The following is an 18,466-nucleotide window of genomic DNA, read 5'->3' on the forward strand; positions in this document are numbered from 1 at the left end:
TAAAAAAAAACACCTTTAAGCAGATAATTGGGTTGTTCCCTTTTATTTTTTGTGCACTTCAACATCTTAGCCCTCTGTGTTTCGACCCTTGCAGACATCACATCCTAAGTTCCTTTTCTCTGAGCCTCTCAGATAACTGTTCTCATTCCAAAAATATCCTCAAGTAGGATAGAAAATGGACAAAATGTTGGTCCTTTAGATTAAAATGCAGCTAATATTCCACACAATTTATACCAGTTTTCTCTGGAGTTCTAAAGCATTTTTTAAATAAATGCAAAATTAAGTCAAGGGTTTGTAAACACACAGAAAAGACACTGAGAGGCTCTTTCTCCCATAAACCGACTCCTCTTTCCACCATCCCAAGTTTTACCTTTATTCAGGAGCAGAGAGGTTAAGACGACAAAAGCTATGGAAGTGCTGCTCTAGATCATTACACAGTTTCTCCACTGAAAGTATTATCAAGCAGCAAATAATTAGTATTTCCTAAATATCAAGTAACGGTAAAAAGTAGAGTCATTTACCCACTGACAAATAGAATTCTCATTAACTTTATGAACGTTCGCTTATATGGAAAATCCTTTTATTTACTTTCTAAATAAGAACAAACCAGATTGTCAACGAGATTTTGAGGATATTGAAAGTATTCCATCAGCAACGCTACTAGTTAAAATCTCAAAGACTTAGATAAGTAAGTTAAAAAGCAAAGGATTAAATGACTGGACTAAGAAACAGGATACATAATGAGAGCCTGGACCCACTGGGAGTTTTTTGGTTTGAGCTGCTTGTATTTTTTAAGAAAGAAAGTAATTTCTTAGACATTATTCTGTTGAATATAGGGGGGAAAAAATGTTTGCTTACTGTCCTTTTACTCCCTCTATGAAAGGTTGCTAAGGGAATGGTTCTCAGTAGGGTCAAGCAGTAGAAACCCTGCTGTGTGTTTTAATGCAGCCAAACACCACTTGAAATTAATGCTTCTTGGTTCTTTATACCTTTAAGCACTGGCTGTTAGTGCTTTCCAGTATTAATTCTTACTGCATATCTGAATATATAATATAATAGGCAAAAGGAAAAAAAATGGACAGTCACCAAGATGCCACAACAGGGTCAAAGGAACGGAACTTCACAAAAGCAGGGCTAGCACAGAGGGGGCTAGCATAGACTGCCTCTTTCTGATAAGACAAACCTTTCAGGCTATAAAGAGCACTCTAAACCCACAAACCTGAACGCAGTTTCAAGCACAGCAATCAGGTCTCCAAATTATAATTAAATGCAAGCTATTAGGAAAACATAAAAGAAACCCTTTCAACATATTTCTCATTTCAGATATTTATTGCCTTAAAGATATGTAAATGAAAGAAATCTTGGTATATTAGCATATCATTATTATCTGCCTTTGAAATTATTACAGATCTACATATGATGTAAAATGAGGTTCTCAAAATGTTGCATGCTATTTAACGGTCTCACTTCAATTTTCTCATGGACAAGAATCCTAATAACCAAAGAGCTACACTAAGAAGCAGCATTAGCTGCCCCCTTTCCTCAGTGAAGAGCGAAATGGAAAAGATTCTCAGGACGGCATCTAGATTCCAGCTTCAGAGCTGACACATTGCTGTGTAACCTAGTCTGCATAACTTGTATGTGCCTTGTGCGTAAAACGTTTCATTCCTTGGTCTGAAACCTGGCCTCTTTCAACAGGTTTCCAAATGGAAAGAACCACACAGCATATCCGTACGTTAGAAAAATCACTGCAAGTTCTATTGCAAAAAAAAAAATCTGTCAAAATACAAAATTGAACATGTAAGCCATTTTTCAAAATCAATTCAAATATCTGTAAATTATGGAAAAATATCTTGCCAGAAAAGCAATGGCTGTGTGGGCCATTTCCATTCTAGCAGGGCAGTTTCACATAAACAAGACATCAGCTAAAAAAAAAAAAAAAAATTTGATTTCATATAATTGTAAGACTCACACAGCAGTATGATTCTAACTGCATTCTAAGTAATTTTTTCACTGAGGGGCAAACTGAAAAAATACCTCTAAGCATGAGATGACATAGACAAAGACACAGCAGGAATTCCTCTCAGAAGTAATTTATTATGAATAAAAGTATGAAAAACATTTTGATCTTTGCCTAAAAAACGAAGAAGAGTTTTACTATGGTTCCTCTGAAATGGCAAAAAGTTAAATCCGAAGTAACTATTTCAGTCACAGTCTCAGTGTGCTGCAGTCTTACGATCGGGCACTACTGTAGTTGTATAACTGGGCTTAGTTTTGTTTTCCTTCCAGTAAATAACTGTGGCAAGCCACAAACAGTTTTAATAAACATGATGATATCCCTATATTCAAAGAATGTGTAGTTTTAACTCCTTTCCCTGTATGGCTCAACCATAGTATGATAAATCACATCAAAATATTAATTTCATCTCATTCTGCAAGTATGAAGACGTAATTTAAAATGTAACATTTAGACAGTCTTCTAATCATATGTAGCTGGAAGATTCTGAACACAGAAAGGCTCAAGGCATATTCCTGCTGGACACGTTACAGTCATTCTAGCAATTAAATTATTTGTACAGGGTATATGGGCATGCATGTATATGTATATGTATATGATATACACAGATTGTATTTCACAATTTAGGATCATTTTCTTTAGCTATTAGTTTAACTAGATCAGGCTGAGGCGGTTTTGTATACTCTTTTCACACTTACAGATCCTCCTCCACAGTAATGACTGAGAAAAGCTGCCACAAACAAAGCACTCAGAAAATTATTTTCTTCAAGAAAAAATAATAAAAAGAGAAACAGAAAGAAAATCTTTAACCCTGAACACATTTGCTTATATTTTTATGAACACTGCTTATTTCTGATTTTTGGGATAATTTCTAGCATACTAGATAATGATGTAGCGTATTTTCTATAATGAAATCCTAGAATAAGAAAGCCAACTGCAGCCCCTTGATAAGTGAGCAGGATCGGCAGCAGGATCAGTGGGGAAGACCATTAGGTACTAAAAAGAACTGTAGTCCAACCTGCAGCTGCTCTTGTGTACAAGACCCTTAAAATAGGTGGGTGGCTCACACCCAACATGGAAATAAAGGTATTAGCAAGTCTGTATGTTGGAAGAGAGAGAAGAAATGAGCTTAACCTGCTCTGCAGATGGAGAGCGTGAAAAAATAAATCTTTCAGGCAAAATAAAAACCTTTTGATTGCAAAGTATGAAAACAACAAGGGATTCCCTACCATCCCACAGCAAGCAGGGGCTGAGACACCACCTGCGGCAAGCTGAGCATGACCCTCCCCAACACCAGCCTCCACTGAGCTGGGGCAGCTCCAACCAGGTCCCATCCATGCTGTCAGTGTTTCCACACAAAAAAAAAAAACACCTTTCTACCCCAGGATGCTAAGCTGTGAGCCCACAGCAGCACGTCCTTCTTCCCCAGACTCCTCACTGCTTGCTGCACCCTGACGCATGGCACTGCCTGGAGCTCGCTCCCCAGGCAGCTCAGCTCCAGCCTGAAATGATGGGAGCACCTGCAAAAGCAGGGAATATGGCCTGGGTGGAACCAACTCCAGCACATCCTGGAAAAAAACCCAGGCCACAGCAGGGATGCGTTTCAGAGGGACTGCCTCCCTAGAGTACAAAATATTTTGCACCCGCAGGTAAACTGTGACCAGAACCCAAATATCTGTGGCTACAAAGTAACAAATCGCAAGTGGAATGAAACAACAAAACAAGTGTGTATTTGGACGTTCGCCCAGTCTGTAACCTGCCGCCATCCTCAGCACCAGATGCCTTTATGGGCTACTGACTCCTTTCCTGCCTCCTGAAGACATTTGCAGGTCCCTGCTTTCAGCATAACGAAAACACAAGAATGGGAAGAGATGGACATTTCAATTTGTGGTTTTCTTGAGCTCTGCAAAACACTCTGATCTATAATACAGTGAGCCACACAACTACAGAGCATAAAACCACAAGCACGAGGTGACAGTGTCGCAGATGCTGTCACTGTGGCAGTCCTCAACCAGCCGTGGTCTGGTCTCAGAGGGCACAAGGAGGTAAAACTGTTAAGCGCATTCACCCCACTGAGCAACAGCTTTAACTGCAGCAGACTAGTAGAAAAAAATGTGTAGTTGCACAGCAAGACCTCTCTGACCATGGGAGGGAACCCCTACCTACACTCTTTCTGGTTGTTTTTTAAAAAAAATATTGAAAAACATCAGACTAAAACTAGAAAATAAATGTATGTAACAATATGTTCTTTCTGGAGAGCTCAGAGTTCACCTGTCAATAATTTCCAAACAAGGCCCCATATCCTGATGAAAACGGTGTGAAATCTGTTTTCAAGCAAGCCACAGAAGAAGAGCAGATAAAGATGAAGTTACAGACAATGAAAGACTCAAGAGAAACCACTGGAGAAAAACTGATTGACAGTATATTGATATAAACAAATCCTTCGCAATTCTGACAGATGGTAACTTTTTTTTAGTGTTTTATGTTAATAATCTACGTACAGACTATGACTTCTAGTTAGGCACCAAATTCCCCAATCCAATGCAGTGAAATCAATAAAGCTTTGTTTTTTAAAAAACTAATGATTTGTATATGCAATATTTTATGACTTTTCATCTCATTTTTGTTTGCATTTGTTATGCTTCCCTTTCCTTTCTCTTTACTCTTCCATTCTGGTATGAAAACATCCTAACTCTAAAAACAATCACCTTCACTTCTGGGGCATGTGAAACTACAGCTCAACAAAACAAAATGTCTTACTCTGCATTTACACGAACACCCATTTGACATAGCTTTACATGCTGCTGGATCTGGGCTTACCCAATGGCAAGGGGCGGGTTATCATGACCCAGGGGTATCTTTTCACGGTTGTTGTTAGGTCTGCCTCTGCTATATTTAATAGCCACCTCAGTTTAAATTCTCCCAACAGAGAAAACAGTCCTTTACCTGAAGCCTGAAGTCTGTATTCCGCCAAAACAAAGACGCGGCTTCTGGCCCACCTGTGGGTTTCTAGTCAGGGACTTGTACTACCTTGGAGCAGAGTCCCAGGTTTGCAAAAACAGCTGTTTGCAAATATCCCAGGACACACACACACACACAAGCATACAGACACTCTGCACCTCCACAGTTCCCTACCACTGGGCAATGCACATATGACAAGAACAGCTCTGCTTGGGATTTCGGCCAGGCAAACGAATGTAAGAACAGCAGTGAGCCGCTGAGTCCCATTCTCCAGGTCTGTATTTCATCTTAGCTATCTACACATTGATCAGTTTATACCTTTTCAACAAATAAAACTGTTAGAAAGCAACTGTGGTAGTAACTTGAAATACATGTGCTAAGCCAAGATAGTTCAAGACCCATGCCAAGTATGTATCATTACTAAGTCCTACAGACTATGATAAGAAATCAGATTCGCTCAATGGTATACAGCACAGACATCCAAAAAATCCGCAGCTCTGAGTTGCCCTGATATCACAGCAGCATACACAGGACTGACAATAAACTCATTTATAGAGCACCATTCTTGCTCTCAAATCACATTCTGATTTTCCAAATTTGTTCTGGTTTCCAGAGCTGACAGCATTTTAACATCAACAAGCACACATACAAGGCTGCTCAAATTAGAAACAATTCATTTGAAATTGCTATGCAGAGAGAGCAGCAAGTTTCAGCTCCAGGAAAGCTCCATAGATGTGTAAGCATCATCCACCCAGAAACAGGGTTTTAAAGTTTCACAGTTTCTGAGTAACTATCTCCTTTGGATCCCTTCTCCAAAGAGCCCTACAAAAGTTAAGCATTAGCTTTCCTATGCCCCAGTTTTCACCTACAGCTAACTATTCCCCTTCCAAAAGCAACATTTTAAAAACTTACATGTTAGTTTTGTTTGGTTTTGAGTTTAAACATGCCACTGTGTTTTCCAGCCCAGCTGGAAACTTGTTTGCCACCCATATGTCACACACAAAAGTCCTTTTTCAACGCCAATGGCAGGCTCAAAAGTCACAATTTGAACTGAAAGCTTTAAAGTGTTTCTCATACCTTTGAGCTTATTTGAATCCTTGAATCACAAAAAGGTTACCACAGTACTAGCTTAAATACACACCACATACAAACAAGTGCTGATTTTGTCACGTCTCAACCACTTCACAGAAACTGAGCACATAGCTCCTTTGGAAGCAAGGATATAATTTAACATCATGTTTGTAATTTGAGCTCATTTCCTTAAAATCATATGAAAAGAACAATGATTCCTCATGCATATTTTCTCCCATGACAGTCAGTGAAAAAACAATTTTTCCCTCAAGTAATTGCCACACACATAAAAGCAGTATTCTACAAAATGTGACAACTGCTTGCAAGCACAAACAGACAACGAAGTCCTATTTTATGTGCACACCAGGGTCTGTTTATTCTCTACTGTTACATCCTTTGCCACTGGAGCTCCTTCCACCCACTTGCCACACTTTGTTACAGAATATGAGTTTGATGGGGCCAAAACAATCTCTACTTATCAGCACAACAGGACCTTGTTTCTGCAACGTATATTAAAATGAAAGACAAAGATGAAACACGATTTACACTTTTTGTTCATTACTGTCCTCTGGCACCTGGCACAACCATTAACATGAGTGTCCCCCAAGCCTCTGAAGAAAAAGCATCCCTGATCTTTATTTACCTCTTTCATTGACCAGAAACTATCACAATAATACCCTTCTCTCTCTAAAGCAAAGTCCCTAAAGCTTTTTTCAAAATCTTACAACGCTTTTCAGCACTTTCCAGCACCGAAAACTACTCCATTTATGAAAGGCAAATTATCTTTTGTTGGGCCTTTAGTTCTGCAAATGCACTGCTCCTACTCAGAAAACTCTACAGTTACTACTCTTCCGTGCTTCCTACCCATGCAAAAGTTCTCCAACTGCACAATAAATGCCAAGTCAAGCACATTTTAAAAATTATCTATCTCCATCAGTAATTAAAGTCTTGTTACTGTGTAATAGACCTAGTTACACGGAGAGATGACTTTCCATAATTTTACCAGCACAGTGTCATTGAAATGAAGGTCCTTGCTAGCAGCACTTTAAAAAGGGCTTAAGGAATACTTTGCAATATCGTCTCAGAAAACTGTGCAAAAGATGCTTCAAATAAAAACAATATTTGTGATTGGTTTGATTGTGTGAACTATTCTGGTGGTAGTACCACAATGGTCTATTTTTATTCAAGACTTTTTTTTACTATAAAAAGTTCCATCGCTATGAAACTAATGCTTGCACCATTGATTTCCATGGCACTGCTTAGAGAGACACTGCAGAAGAATAATGTGGATGTCAGGGCATTTTATGTAGCAGCAGCAAGATTCTGCAAGCAGTCTGGGCAGCGGATTTGCTCCAGGTTATTTTGACTACTATGCACAACATTCTAGCAAAACGAGCAGGACATCCATACAGTGAGATACAATCAGGCTTTGAATAGTCAGAATGACACCAAGTAACACTGGGCAGAGAGACACTGCTCAGCAACAATAGCCTGGCAACTTGTAAATCCCGTGGATCATTGTGTCAGTATGTTGTATAACAGTTCAAAAGTAGGAAATTAAATCTGAAATAAAAAAAGACCTGACCTGAACCAACAAAGCAAGCCAGGAAATTGAGCAAAGTCTGATACTCTTCTCTTAGCTCTCCCACTGTGGCAAGGTTTTACTCGCAGGGATCATGTCATAGTCCTCCCAAAAGAAGACACATTGATATGCCTTAATGAAGTCGTGACAGAGAACAACTTCTCTTTGGAATTGTGAACATTCATCAACCACTTCTTTAATTCTCCAGCATGGGATCAGTTCATCAAAGAGCAATTCTAATTGCAAAGGACACATGAGACCTGAAAGAGCATCTTAGAAGGGATAGGAAAAAACATCTTTATTTACATATATTCAGGTAGCACAAAGATTCTGTATCAAAAAGATTAAAAACTTGACCAGTCTTTTCTGTGGCTTCAGCATAGATTTTCAACAGAGAAATTTTATTTTCAAATGCAATGCTGATCTTCAAGGTTAGCAAATAAACCAATTAAAAAAAAAAAATCCTATTAGATCAAGAAGAATCCTTCAGTTGGTTATGCTTTTCTCCTTTCAACAAAACTGAGCAAAGGGACTCTGTTCACAAGACTGTCAGCTCAGATCCCAGGGCATTCAGAATAGTTTCATAAAGTTTTACTTCTGAGAAGAGACACTGTTGAAAGCAATTGTTCAGCCAGCCAACTACTGGCACTTCTATGAATATGAATAAGCTCCAATATAGGACACTGAGCTTTTGCAAATGTAAGAAGATCCAATTGTTCACAGTTAATCTTTGCCAATAAATCAACCTATCATTATTTAGAGATTTTTATTTTCCTCTGGTGTCTGACTATGTGGGTGGAGTTTTGTTTTAAAGTCCCCTTCTTCCCATTTTCACAAAGACTTTTTTCATACTGCCTTGCTAAGCTTTCAGAGCAGCAGGAGGAATCTATTGTTAATGAGATCAGGCCCTTGAAAAGGTATGTATTGCTGTTTCTCCTGAATGTGCATGATATTAACTAGCACCTACTCTGAGGAAAAAAGATAGCAGAAGAAACTGTTCACAGTTCATGACAATTAACATTTGATGTAATTTTGTAGCCATAATTTGCATGTACACAACTTAAGACAAAAATACATATGGATTAATGCAAATTTTCATACAGGGTGAGATTCACTCTGTGCTCTGTAAAACTAAGGGTAATGCTGGTGATGAATCATTTTTTCAAATATTCTAGTCTGGGTATATAAATAGCACTCTGTTTTTAGAATAATTACTACTGAAAAACACAGCTTTGAAATAACCTAGGCCATTATTAACCTTGGCTTCATTAAATCACAAATAATGTCTTTTTAAAGTCTTATTTGTAAAGACAAGCTGATTAATTTAAAAATTTCCCTTTACAAAAATCGAATTGACATTATTTACCTACGTAGCTACTTGTCAGATCTTGTAAACTCTGGGAAGGTTTTCAGCCGGCGACTGAGCTCCCTCACCCTCTCCCCAGCCACCCGGGAGGGAGCTCCACTCTCACGGAGGGCCGCGCTGTCGCCGCCGGCCACCCCAGCTCTGCTTTCCCTTGGGGGGCGCGGGGGCAGATACGCAGGGAGAGGTGCCGGCTTGTGCCCCGCCACCTCCCGCAGCCGTTCCCGCAAGCGTCGAGTCCTCCTGCCCGGCCCCTCGGCGCCGCACGAACCCCCGCTCCGGGCGGGAACCCCTCGCCTGCCCCGCCCCGTCCACGCGTGGGCCCTGCTGGGGGACGGGGGCGGCGGTGGGGCCTGGCCTCCCCTCCTCAGCGGCGGAGAGAGGCGGCGGTTGCGGAACCAGGGCCATCTGGAGCCCCCCGCCCTCCCGGCTCCCCCGCGGCCGCCGCCCCCAGCCTGGGCTGCCCGGCTGGGCACGGCTGGGCTGGGCACGGCGCCGCAGCCGCCGCACCGCGCCGTCCCTCCCGGTTCCTTGTAAGACAGCGCCAACCCCCGACCGAAGAAAAGTTTCCAGCCGAGCGCCAGGACAGGTCCGGGCTGCCACCGCCGCTGAAACCTCCTCCCCGACAACGGGCCGGGCGCAGTCCGCTCTCGGCCCCGGCCCGGCCCGGCCCGGTGCCCAGCCCACCCGCGCCGTGTGGCCCGCCCCGGGGCGCTCACCTTCCTGCACCGCATGGAAGGGGTTGTTGGCCTCGATGAGCTTGATGGAGTAAGTGATTTTCTCGCTCTGGAGGATGTCGTCATTGAGGTTCAGATCCGACACCGCCTGCTTGAACACCTCGTCGTCCTTGGCAGCATTGCCTTCGAAAATGGCACCTGCGGGGAGGAAGGCGGCAGAGGGTGAGGAGGGCTCGGCCCGCCCGCTCGCCGCCCCAGAACCCTCTCTCCCCCCTGGGCCGTGCAAAGCTCGACCCGGCTCGCACAGTGCCAGGCGGGACTGCTCCGGGGGCACCGGGCGCCTGCGGGGCCGGGACCCACGCGCGGGAGGCCGGCGCCTCGTCCCGGGCACGGGGCAGCGCAGTCCTCCTCCCGACCACTTCTGCTCCTCCGGCATTTAGGGAGCCCTGAGCCGGAGCCAGGCCGGGGTGAGGGATTCGCTTCGCCAGTGACGGGAAAGGGAGCAGGTTTGGGAATTTGACCAACTTTTTGCTCACTGCTTCGCCGCTCCCTGGGTTGCTGCCTTTCGGGCAGTGGTTTTATTGAGGCTCACACGCACACACCAACGTGAAGCCAGGATTTGTGTCCGGTAACCTGGAAGCTTTAATTTTCACTGTCCTGTTTGTGCAGTTAACGTGAAAACATCTGGCGATGTATGTTACATAAGATCCCTTCTGTACGGAGCGTGTGTGTGCCCACGCCAGGCTTACAGCCCCGGTCTACGCAGCGGTGGGAGATCTTCAGTGCTGGCAACCAAACAAGCAAAAAACCCTTATCGCCCAGCCTGGAAAAGTCCTGCTGAATCACACTGTGCGTGCCTGTGGCTAGAGCCTCCGTGCACTGCCCGTGTGAAATCACAGCTCTGCGCACCGCGTCCCTCCTCTCCTGCCCACTGGACCGCTATTTCTGCGAGGAGTTAGTTTAGCAAACACCACTCGGGCTGAAGTTCGTGCGGGGAGAAGCCGAGGTGACACCGTCCACCCGCAGGAGAAGCGGGGCCGAGAGACAGAGCCGCGGAGGATGTTTCGCCCCCCACGTCCCCGGCCCGGGCACTTCTCCAAGGCCCTGCCTCGCCGCGGGGCTGGCCCCGGTGCCTGCCCAGCCCTGGGGAGCGCCCCTGGGCCGGAGTCGCCCGCTGCGGTCAGGGCTGACCCCGTCTGCTTAATGGCTCCGCAATGCTGTCTGCCTTGGCTGCGCCCCCAGGCTCCGGAGGCGAGCGGCGCCGACGGCAGCCTCCTCCGCCGGCCCCGGAGCCGCTGCCGCACGGGGCTGCTGCTCCTGCCGGGAAACTTGTTACAGGGCTGGTCCCCCTCTCCCCTTCCCCGCCCCGGGTCGACACGGGACTTTCCTCCCGTCTCACTGGAGCTTCCCCTCGCCAGGATCGCTCCCGCTCTGGCCCCCTCCTTTTTTTTTTTGGCTCTCCCATCCTCCCCCAAAGGCTGGTAGGAATTACGGCTTTTCATTTCCCGGCCGTACTCCCGTCTCCTCCTCTATCATCCTCTACAAGTGATGCTCTCCCCCCTCTCCGCCCCTAAACATCCTCATTTTCGTTCCTGCTGATACCTTTCAACACCAGCCAAAAGGTGACTGCAGAGCCTCGCTTTTGCTTGCCAGGCTGCCCGCAGACATCACCGTGCCTTGCTCCCAGAAGCCATAAAAGTTCACATCAGCCTTTCCTTTGCCTCTTATTCATCCCTCTCTTCCTCCCGCTGCTGATCCAGCCTTCAGCCTTCTTGCTGCCCAGGGGTTTTAATGAGATCTCACTCAAACCACAACAGTTGGGCGCACAGACACACGCACAAACACAGCCACTGCAAATCTCGCCTTTCCAACCCTTTCCCAGCCGAGTTCCCCCCGCCCCCCGCACGCCGGCTCGGCTGACACCTGCTACGGCAGGGGATGGAAACCGGGGGATTATCTCCCCGAAAGTTTTCCCTGCGAGCACGTTCAGATCACGACTCTCTGCCGCCCGGGTGTTGGGGGCGGTTGTTTGTTTTCGGCAGCGAGGAGGCGCGGGGGCAGAAAGCCTTTCCACGCAAACAGGTCCAAGCACAGGCTCCCCGGCCACACAGGAGACCGCAGCGGCAGCCCCGGCGGGTCCCGGCCCCGCAGCCCGGCCCGGCCCAGCCCACAGCCGGCATTTCGCCCCAAACTTTACAATCGGGGGGAATTCAGCTATTTGTCTCCCTTCCCTCCTTCTGTCTCTCCGCGGACTTGGGTTCAACCGCTGCCTGTGACATTACCGCGGTTAAACGCGACGCTCCCTTCATTTATTTATTTATCTACCGCGTCCCTCTCCAACCCCCCCGCTCCCTCTCTTACCAATGTGGATGATGGAGTCCGCCCGCACCGAAACGCACTGAAATATCCAGGGGAAAAGCCAGAGCATCAACACTTCCATTTCCAGCCTCTCGCACAGCACATCAGCCCGGGTTTGGTGGAGAGACAGACAGGGGAAAAGAAGAAAAAAGGCGGAAGGGCAGGTGGAGCAAGGCAGCGGGCGCGGGGGGGATGCCCAGACACCCCCCTTAGAAAAAAAAAAATCAATCCCAAATTCCCCCAGCACCCCAAGAATTTTCCGAGATTGAGGAAAACGGGCGACGGGGAGAGAAGAAAAAGCCGGGGCTAAAGAAGCACGGAGGTAGATCCCGGGTTGGCAGGCGGCGCGGCGGAGCCTCCAGCGCTCGGTGTGTGCCGGAGCGCCGGCAGACCGCGAACTGCGGAGCGGCCCCCCCGCCGCCGCCCGCCCCCCGCGCCACGTGACTGCGGAGCCTCGGCGCTCGGTGCCGCCGGGGCACGGCGCGGCGGCGGGGCGCGGGCAGCGGGCGGGCGGCACGGAGGGGAGTTTGCAGCTCCGCGAGGAAGTGCGATGGCTGCGCAAGAACAGGGAAATTAACCGCAATTAAATATCTATAGATATATCCAGAATTAGATCATGTCTATGTATATATAATGTGTGTATATCTCCCAGGAGGAGAGGGGTAGGTGGCCGATGCTCCAAGCGCAGGGAGCAGAGGAGGGGGCGAGGCGGCTTCGCAGCTCCGCGGTCGCCGGGCGCAGGCTCTTCCGCGGGGCTGCAGCCCCCGCGCGGAGGGCGCCCAGCGTTGCGCGGCCCCCGCACCCCCGCCCGGCCCGGGGCGAGGCCGGCGCGGCGCGGCCCGGCAGTGCGCGGGGCGGCGGGACGCCCCCGGAGGTAAGGGCGGAGGGGGCGCGGGCTGCGCTCGCTGCTGCTCGCCCAGCTTCGGCGACCAGGGACACCGCGCTGAGGTAGGGGGATGCCCCTTCCTCCTTCCACACGCTGGGGCCGGGGGCACGATCCGCGTTTGACAAGAAAGGGAAACGCCAGATTTTTACCCCCGCGCTGGGGGCGAGGGGGTGGGGGAGAAGAGTGGTACAGCAAAATCTTGTTTTGTTTTGTTCCAGCTTTCAATGAAATCTAATTCATAAATTGGACATGCTCAGGCTCAGAAGACTAATTCATCCCCTAAAACAAACGCATCAGTGATTGCAGGCACCCAAACGTGACAAGCGTCTCAATATGCCAAGGATCCAGAGAAAACAAATTCATTCAGGAGCCCGAAACGTAATTAAAACTACTGCCAAGAAAATGAGTTGAGAGCAGGATGTTACCAAGATTATTAAGCTGCTGCGGGGCTGAGGCGCGGAGCGCTGTAGCGATACACATAGATAAGGTCAGCATTTGGGTAACAGGAGACAGCGATTCCTGGAGGTCGCGGGCTTTTAAGCGCCAGCCCAGTGGCAGGACGCTGTGGGCGGATGCTGCTCCCGGGGAGGTAACGCCAGAGGCGGGGAGCCGGCGGGGGAAGGACAGGCCACCGCCGCCTTCGCCCCGGGAGCGTGTCCCCAGAGGGGCGGCGGCGGGGCAAATGCCCGAACGGCCCGTCTTCCCCGGTCATTACACCAGCAGTATCATGTAAATTCAGCGTCCCTCTTATAGCCCTCACCTGTACGTGCGCTACCAAGTTCTCCAAATACTTAGCATTGCTCGCCTGCATGAGAGATGGCTGCAATGTATTTATTTAATACAGAAAACATTTTTTCATGCAGTGCACACTATGGCAAAAACTGCTTAATGCTAAGGAGTAGCAAATATAGGTAAGCTTTACCGTGGCAGGGGAGGCAGAAGGGGGAGGGAACACAGTGTAGATGGAGCAGAGTGAAAGGGAAGGCAGCCGAAATGGAAGTGATACGAACAAGAATCCCTGTTGATCCACATGCGTCAACAGCCTCCTATTCAGTGGGAGTTACAAGCACAGCTTTTGAACAGGGAAAAGCAGGGGGTAAATAAAACAAGATACACTTTTAAAAAATAGATCACTTGTTAACTACTCTTCCTTACAGTCCTTTGTCTTAAATATGCAATTTCACACTGATCAATGCAGAATGATATATACCATACACTGTATTTCATGTAATAAAAACACTTAATCCAGATAATTGGCTTCTGGGACAAAGATCAATAGAAATGTTCCTTATTTGACTACGTTAGAGAGTCAAAATTAATTCTAATTTACATTTGCTTCGAATCAATATGCACTTAGTGACTTACACAGGCTCTTTAAAAAGTTAAGCACCTATATTGACCACAGTCATATATATGTCAGTAACAAGTACATGTGTGGGAATTACAGAAGGCGAAGTGTTACCACAGAACCAATCTCTGACTTCCATAGAGGAAAGGTTAAATTTATTTGTGTTTGAAAAGTGCTTTGGCATCCTAGCCTGAAATCTGTAGAAATATGCAGCTATTAGTGTCGCGATCTATGCAGGCATCCAAACACCAGTCAGTTACATTCCAAGCACTTGGGCACAGGCTTGCCTCTTACTTCAGTTTGTACAGTGAGGTCTTGACCTCAGCTGGGATGCCTCTGGCTGCTATTTTAATAGTAGTAAAACAGTAATATGAAATATTAAAAAATCTAAACCCAGTGAACTGGACAAGTTACAAAATTTCCTGTGAAATCCACGAGCAAACACTCTGCATGCAGAAAAGGATCCAGTCCCATCCAAGAGGAGGGAAATAAGAGGACAGGAGCCCAGAATACTCTAAAACAGACCGACTGAATCAGGCCCCCAAAAAGGGCAGACGGCTATTTATCACAGCCAAAGAACCACAACTAACAAGGGAAATGCCTAGAAGAGATCTCAAATGCCATAAAACCTGATTTGTAACATGCAAAGTACAATGACACCTGAATGGATTCACCACACCAAAGAACTGCAATGTCAGTAGCATCTCTGCAAGATGGAGAGTTGCAGCATCAAAACTTCATTGTGTCTGGTTTTAAACTTGATTTAATTCAGGCTACATTACCTTTTCTTTCCCATTATCTGCATTATCTTTTCTTTCTATTCCTCCTCCACTCCTTTTTCCTTTTTTTTTTTTTTAACCCTTGGCTTAGATTATGTGTTTTTTTTTTAATGCTTACTTCTTCCCCTATTATTTCCCTCCTTCCAAGAAAGCCATCAATATTGCATTTCTAAGCCCAGTATAAATGAGAGAGCTCATTTCAATTCTGCCATTCATCGTCTGGAACCGGGAGAGCGCTGACGTTTTGCGGTGGGTGTACATTGTTTAGATGCAGCAGTTGGCACTAAAAGGCTAATCCATTTGCCAGCATTTTGCATATTAAGAATGTTATAAGTCACCATGATATTCCATCATCATTGTGTAGGGGACAACTCATTACACATTATTACATAAGGTACCACTGGATTTACAGTACCAATGGAAGAATAACATTGCATTAGAAATACACAAGGTAAATACCAAACTCAAGTGACAGTCACTATTCAAAGTTCAACTCCGTGGCAACAGATGTAATTCTATGCACATCTCTAACAGCTCTCTTACCTTTGCAAACCACTGTGGTGATTTTAAGCTAATCTATCATGAGCTATTGCTGTGCTTATTTCGATCGTCAGAACGAACGCGGTATGAAACCTGTACCGAATGGGTCTTGCTACCACAAGAGAATGGCTTGAGTAAGGCTCTGAAAGCTACATTGCAATTAGAAACCTAAAATATCCTAGAAAGGTGAACTGAAAGGCTTGTGCAGTGCCACGCTCAGAGCCTTGCGCCCAGGGCTCTGTCCCTCTGTGCTGCCACAACAAGAACGAGGCACATTTTGAAAGACCACCAGAACTACTGCTGCAGGATATCCCTGGATCTGGAAAGCCCCTGATGTTTACTGAGCATTTGCAAAGCTGCTTCATAAGCAGGGGCTCTGCAAGACCAGAACATTGAGACTTATTTACCATATCATGGCCTATGCTCAGAATAAATGCAGTGCTTTAAGATTCAGCATTTCTCCTGTCTTCTCCTAACTTCCACCCATTTACTATAGCTAAGCTGAGGCTTTCCCACATGAAATCTGGGACAGTGTTAAGTGCTTAAAACAGTGTGAGAAGCATTGGAGGGAAATTATGGTACCTGTTTGGGAAGGGAAAGTAGAGAAGAAAGACTCTGTCTGGGTAGTTTAGACAGGGGAATTAATCTTCTCCAAAGCTATCCCCAGAGTTTTCTCAAGAATCTTTCTCTCTAGCAGGAGGAGGGGTGTGGTGATGATTTTCTAGTCCCCCTGACAGCACAAATCCGTAACGGCCCATGCATTTACGCCTAACTAAGGTAAGAGCTAGCCCCTAAAATATATGTATATATATATATATATATATATATACACACGTGTGTACATGTAGCAGTGTTATTATTGCCTCTGGAAGGAATGGAACTCCTCCTTTGTGTCAGTTATACAGGTATAAAGATGCAGCAAATATCTCCAGTTGTTAGCTGCTCAGTCTATGGAGTTAGAAGAATGAAAACAAAAAATAATCAAAAAGATTCTAAACCACAACATGGTAACACTCTCCTTCCTTCCTCTATAGCCAAGAGGTCTACAGTTAACACACACATTTAAAAAAAAAAAAAAAAGTCGAATTTCATTGCAGTTTAGAGTAAGAAACTTAACAGCTCTTCTTCTCTTTGGAAATAGTAATGCAAAAACTCAAACCTACTATACATTCCTAACTTTGTGGATGTTTATGTTTAAAAAGCCATTTGATTGTCATTCTCCTGTGGTGACAGCCCGAGGTTTCAGTTGCTTTGTTGAAGCTTCTTTTGGCTTACTGAAACCTTCTTTTCTCTTTTCATGGTTAATAGCATAGTACGACAATCTTCCAGGAGTAATGGCCTAGTGTCTCTGCAAGAAGAGGCTGCTAAACTATAGAGTTCTTTGCAGGACAGTTGACATTCTTGATTAATTTGTTGTGTGCCTACTAACGATCTGAAACTTTGCTACAATCAACACTATTTGGACTGACGAGCCTTTTAAGATGCCATAAAGAAGGCAAATCACTATTATTTCCAGATTTTTACCTGGTTTAATTCAGCAGAGTACACACAGCCTAGATTTGATTTAATTCATACCTATGTTTGCTTAATTCCATCAGTTCAATATCTGTTGTATCTTGATAAGATTCATATCTACTTCCCTACTCTTCTCTTCCAACTGTGCCTTTTCATGCCCTATTTTTCTTTAACAGGTGTTTTCTTTACAATAGACGAGAGCCTATATAGGCTTTTCCAGCCTCCCACATTTTTGTAGTTGCATAAATGCACTCTTAATATAGTCCAAGGCACGCTGTATCAGTGTTGGTAAATTTAGTCTCTATCTTGGCATTTGTATTTAATAAACAGTTTGATTCAGAAGCAGCTCAAAAGGAATATGTTTATTCACAACATTTTAATGCCACCAACACGTATTTTGTGGAGAGCCCTAACACACAGGTGGCCAAAGAATCCTCTATCATTACCATTCAGGATGCGAGTATAACTCAGTTACTGGAAAAACCCTTTCTCCTTCACTGCTAAGCAAGCTCCTTGTCATTATATCCACTGGACACTGTATGGAAAAGTCTAAACTCTGTAAGCTTTTTTTCCTGAGCAGGGATCCTTTTTTTTTTTTTAAAAAAAAAAAAAAAAGAGCAAAGTAGGTATGGTTGCCATCTTTGTCACAACCTTTGTTACAGATACATAAGGATATGAGCTCCCCAAGTAAAAATGTTTGTTAATTGTTCATAATTTAATAGTAGCCGTATCAAGATAATTCCTGAACCAACTTCATTGGCACTCATCTGAGGGGGAAAAAACTTTACAAGTTTCTCCACCAAACAGATAAAATCTTCTCCAGAGGAACTCCTGCTCCCGAATGTTAAGGCAGACAAGAGAGTAGAAATGATACTGCATCCATTGTCCAACAGGTTACAAGTTATTCAAAAACATCTTGCGTGCCTCTTACTGATCCATCCACATTGTACTGTCCAGTCTCATGAGTTGTTCAATGAGCTGCCTATTATAGATGACGAGACATTGCTAGGACAGCTGTCCTCTGCCATCACAACAACCCAAAGAGACAGGCAAATCCGAAAAGGAAAACCAAAACAAGAAAACCCCCAGATCTCATTACTTATGTAATCACCATAAACACATACGGACTGATCTCACACTTTCTCAGGTAATAATAAATAGGCCAAGAATGACACCTACGTTGCATAGACACTTCATTGTGAATACATTTCCCAATACTCCCACTATTATAAAACTTATCAACACTTGACTGTAAGAATATATCCTTGCTTTGTTAGAATTGATTGAAACTGCAGGGTGGGTATGTCAGCCAGAGGAAAAAGCAAGTTACTAGAAGTTATCCTGCAGTTCACTTCAATTGGCTGAAGAC

At 45.1% G+C, this 18,466-nt stretch overlaps 1 protein-coding gene across 4 annotated transcripts in view; it reads right to left on the reverse strand.

Annotated features, from left to right (window-relative positions):
- Positions 1-18,466, reverse strand: part of GRID1 (glutamate ionotropic receptor delta type subunit 1) — a 609,362-nt gene that overhangs the window by 533,449 nt on the left and 57,447 nt on the right. For all 4 annotated transcript variants that reach the window (XM_068398113.1, XM_068398110.1, XM_068398112.1 and 1 more), the window contains one exon: positions 9,714-9,869. In XM_068398113.1, coding sequence (XP_068254214.1) covers positions 9,714-9,869 — 156 coding nt within the window. The remainder of the gene's footprint in view (positions 1-9,713; positions 9,870-18,466) is intronic.

The sequence above is a fragment of the Nyctibius grandis genome, chromosome 4 (genome assembly GCF_013368605.1).
Source record: "Nyctibius grandis isolate bNycGra1 chromosome 4, bNycGra1.pri, whole genome shotgun sequence".
NCBI lineage: Eukaryota > Metazoa > Chordata > Aves > Nyctibiiformes > Nyctibiidae > Nyctibius > Nyctibius grandis.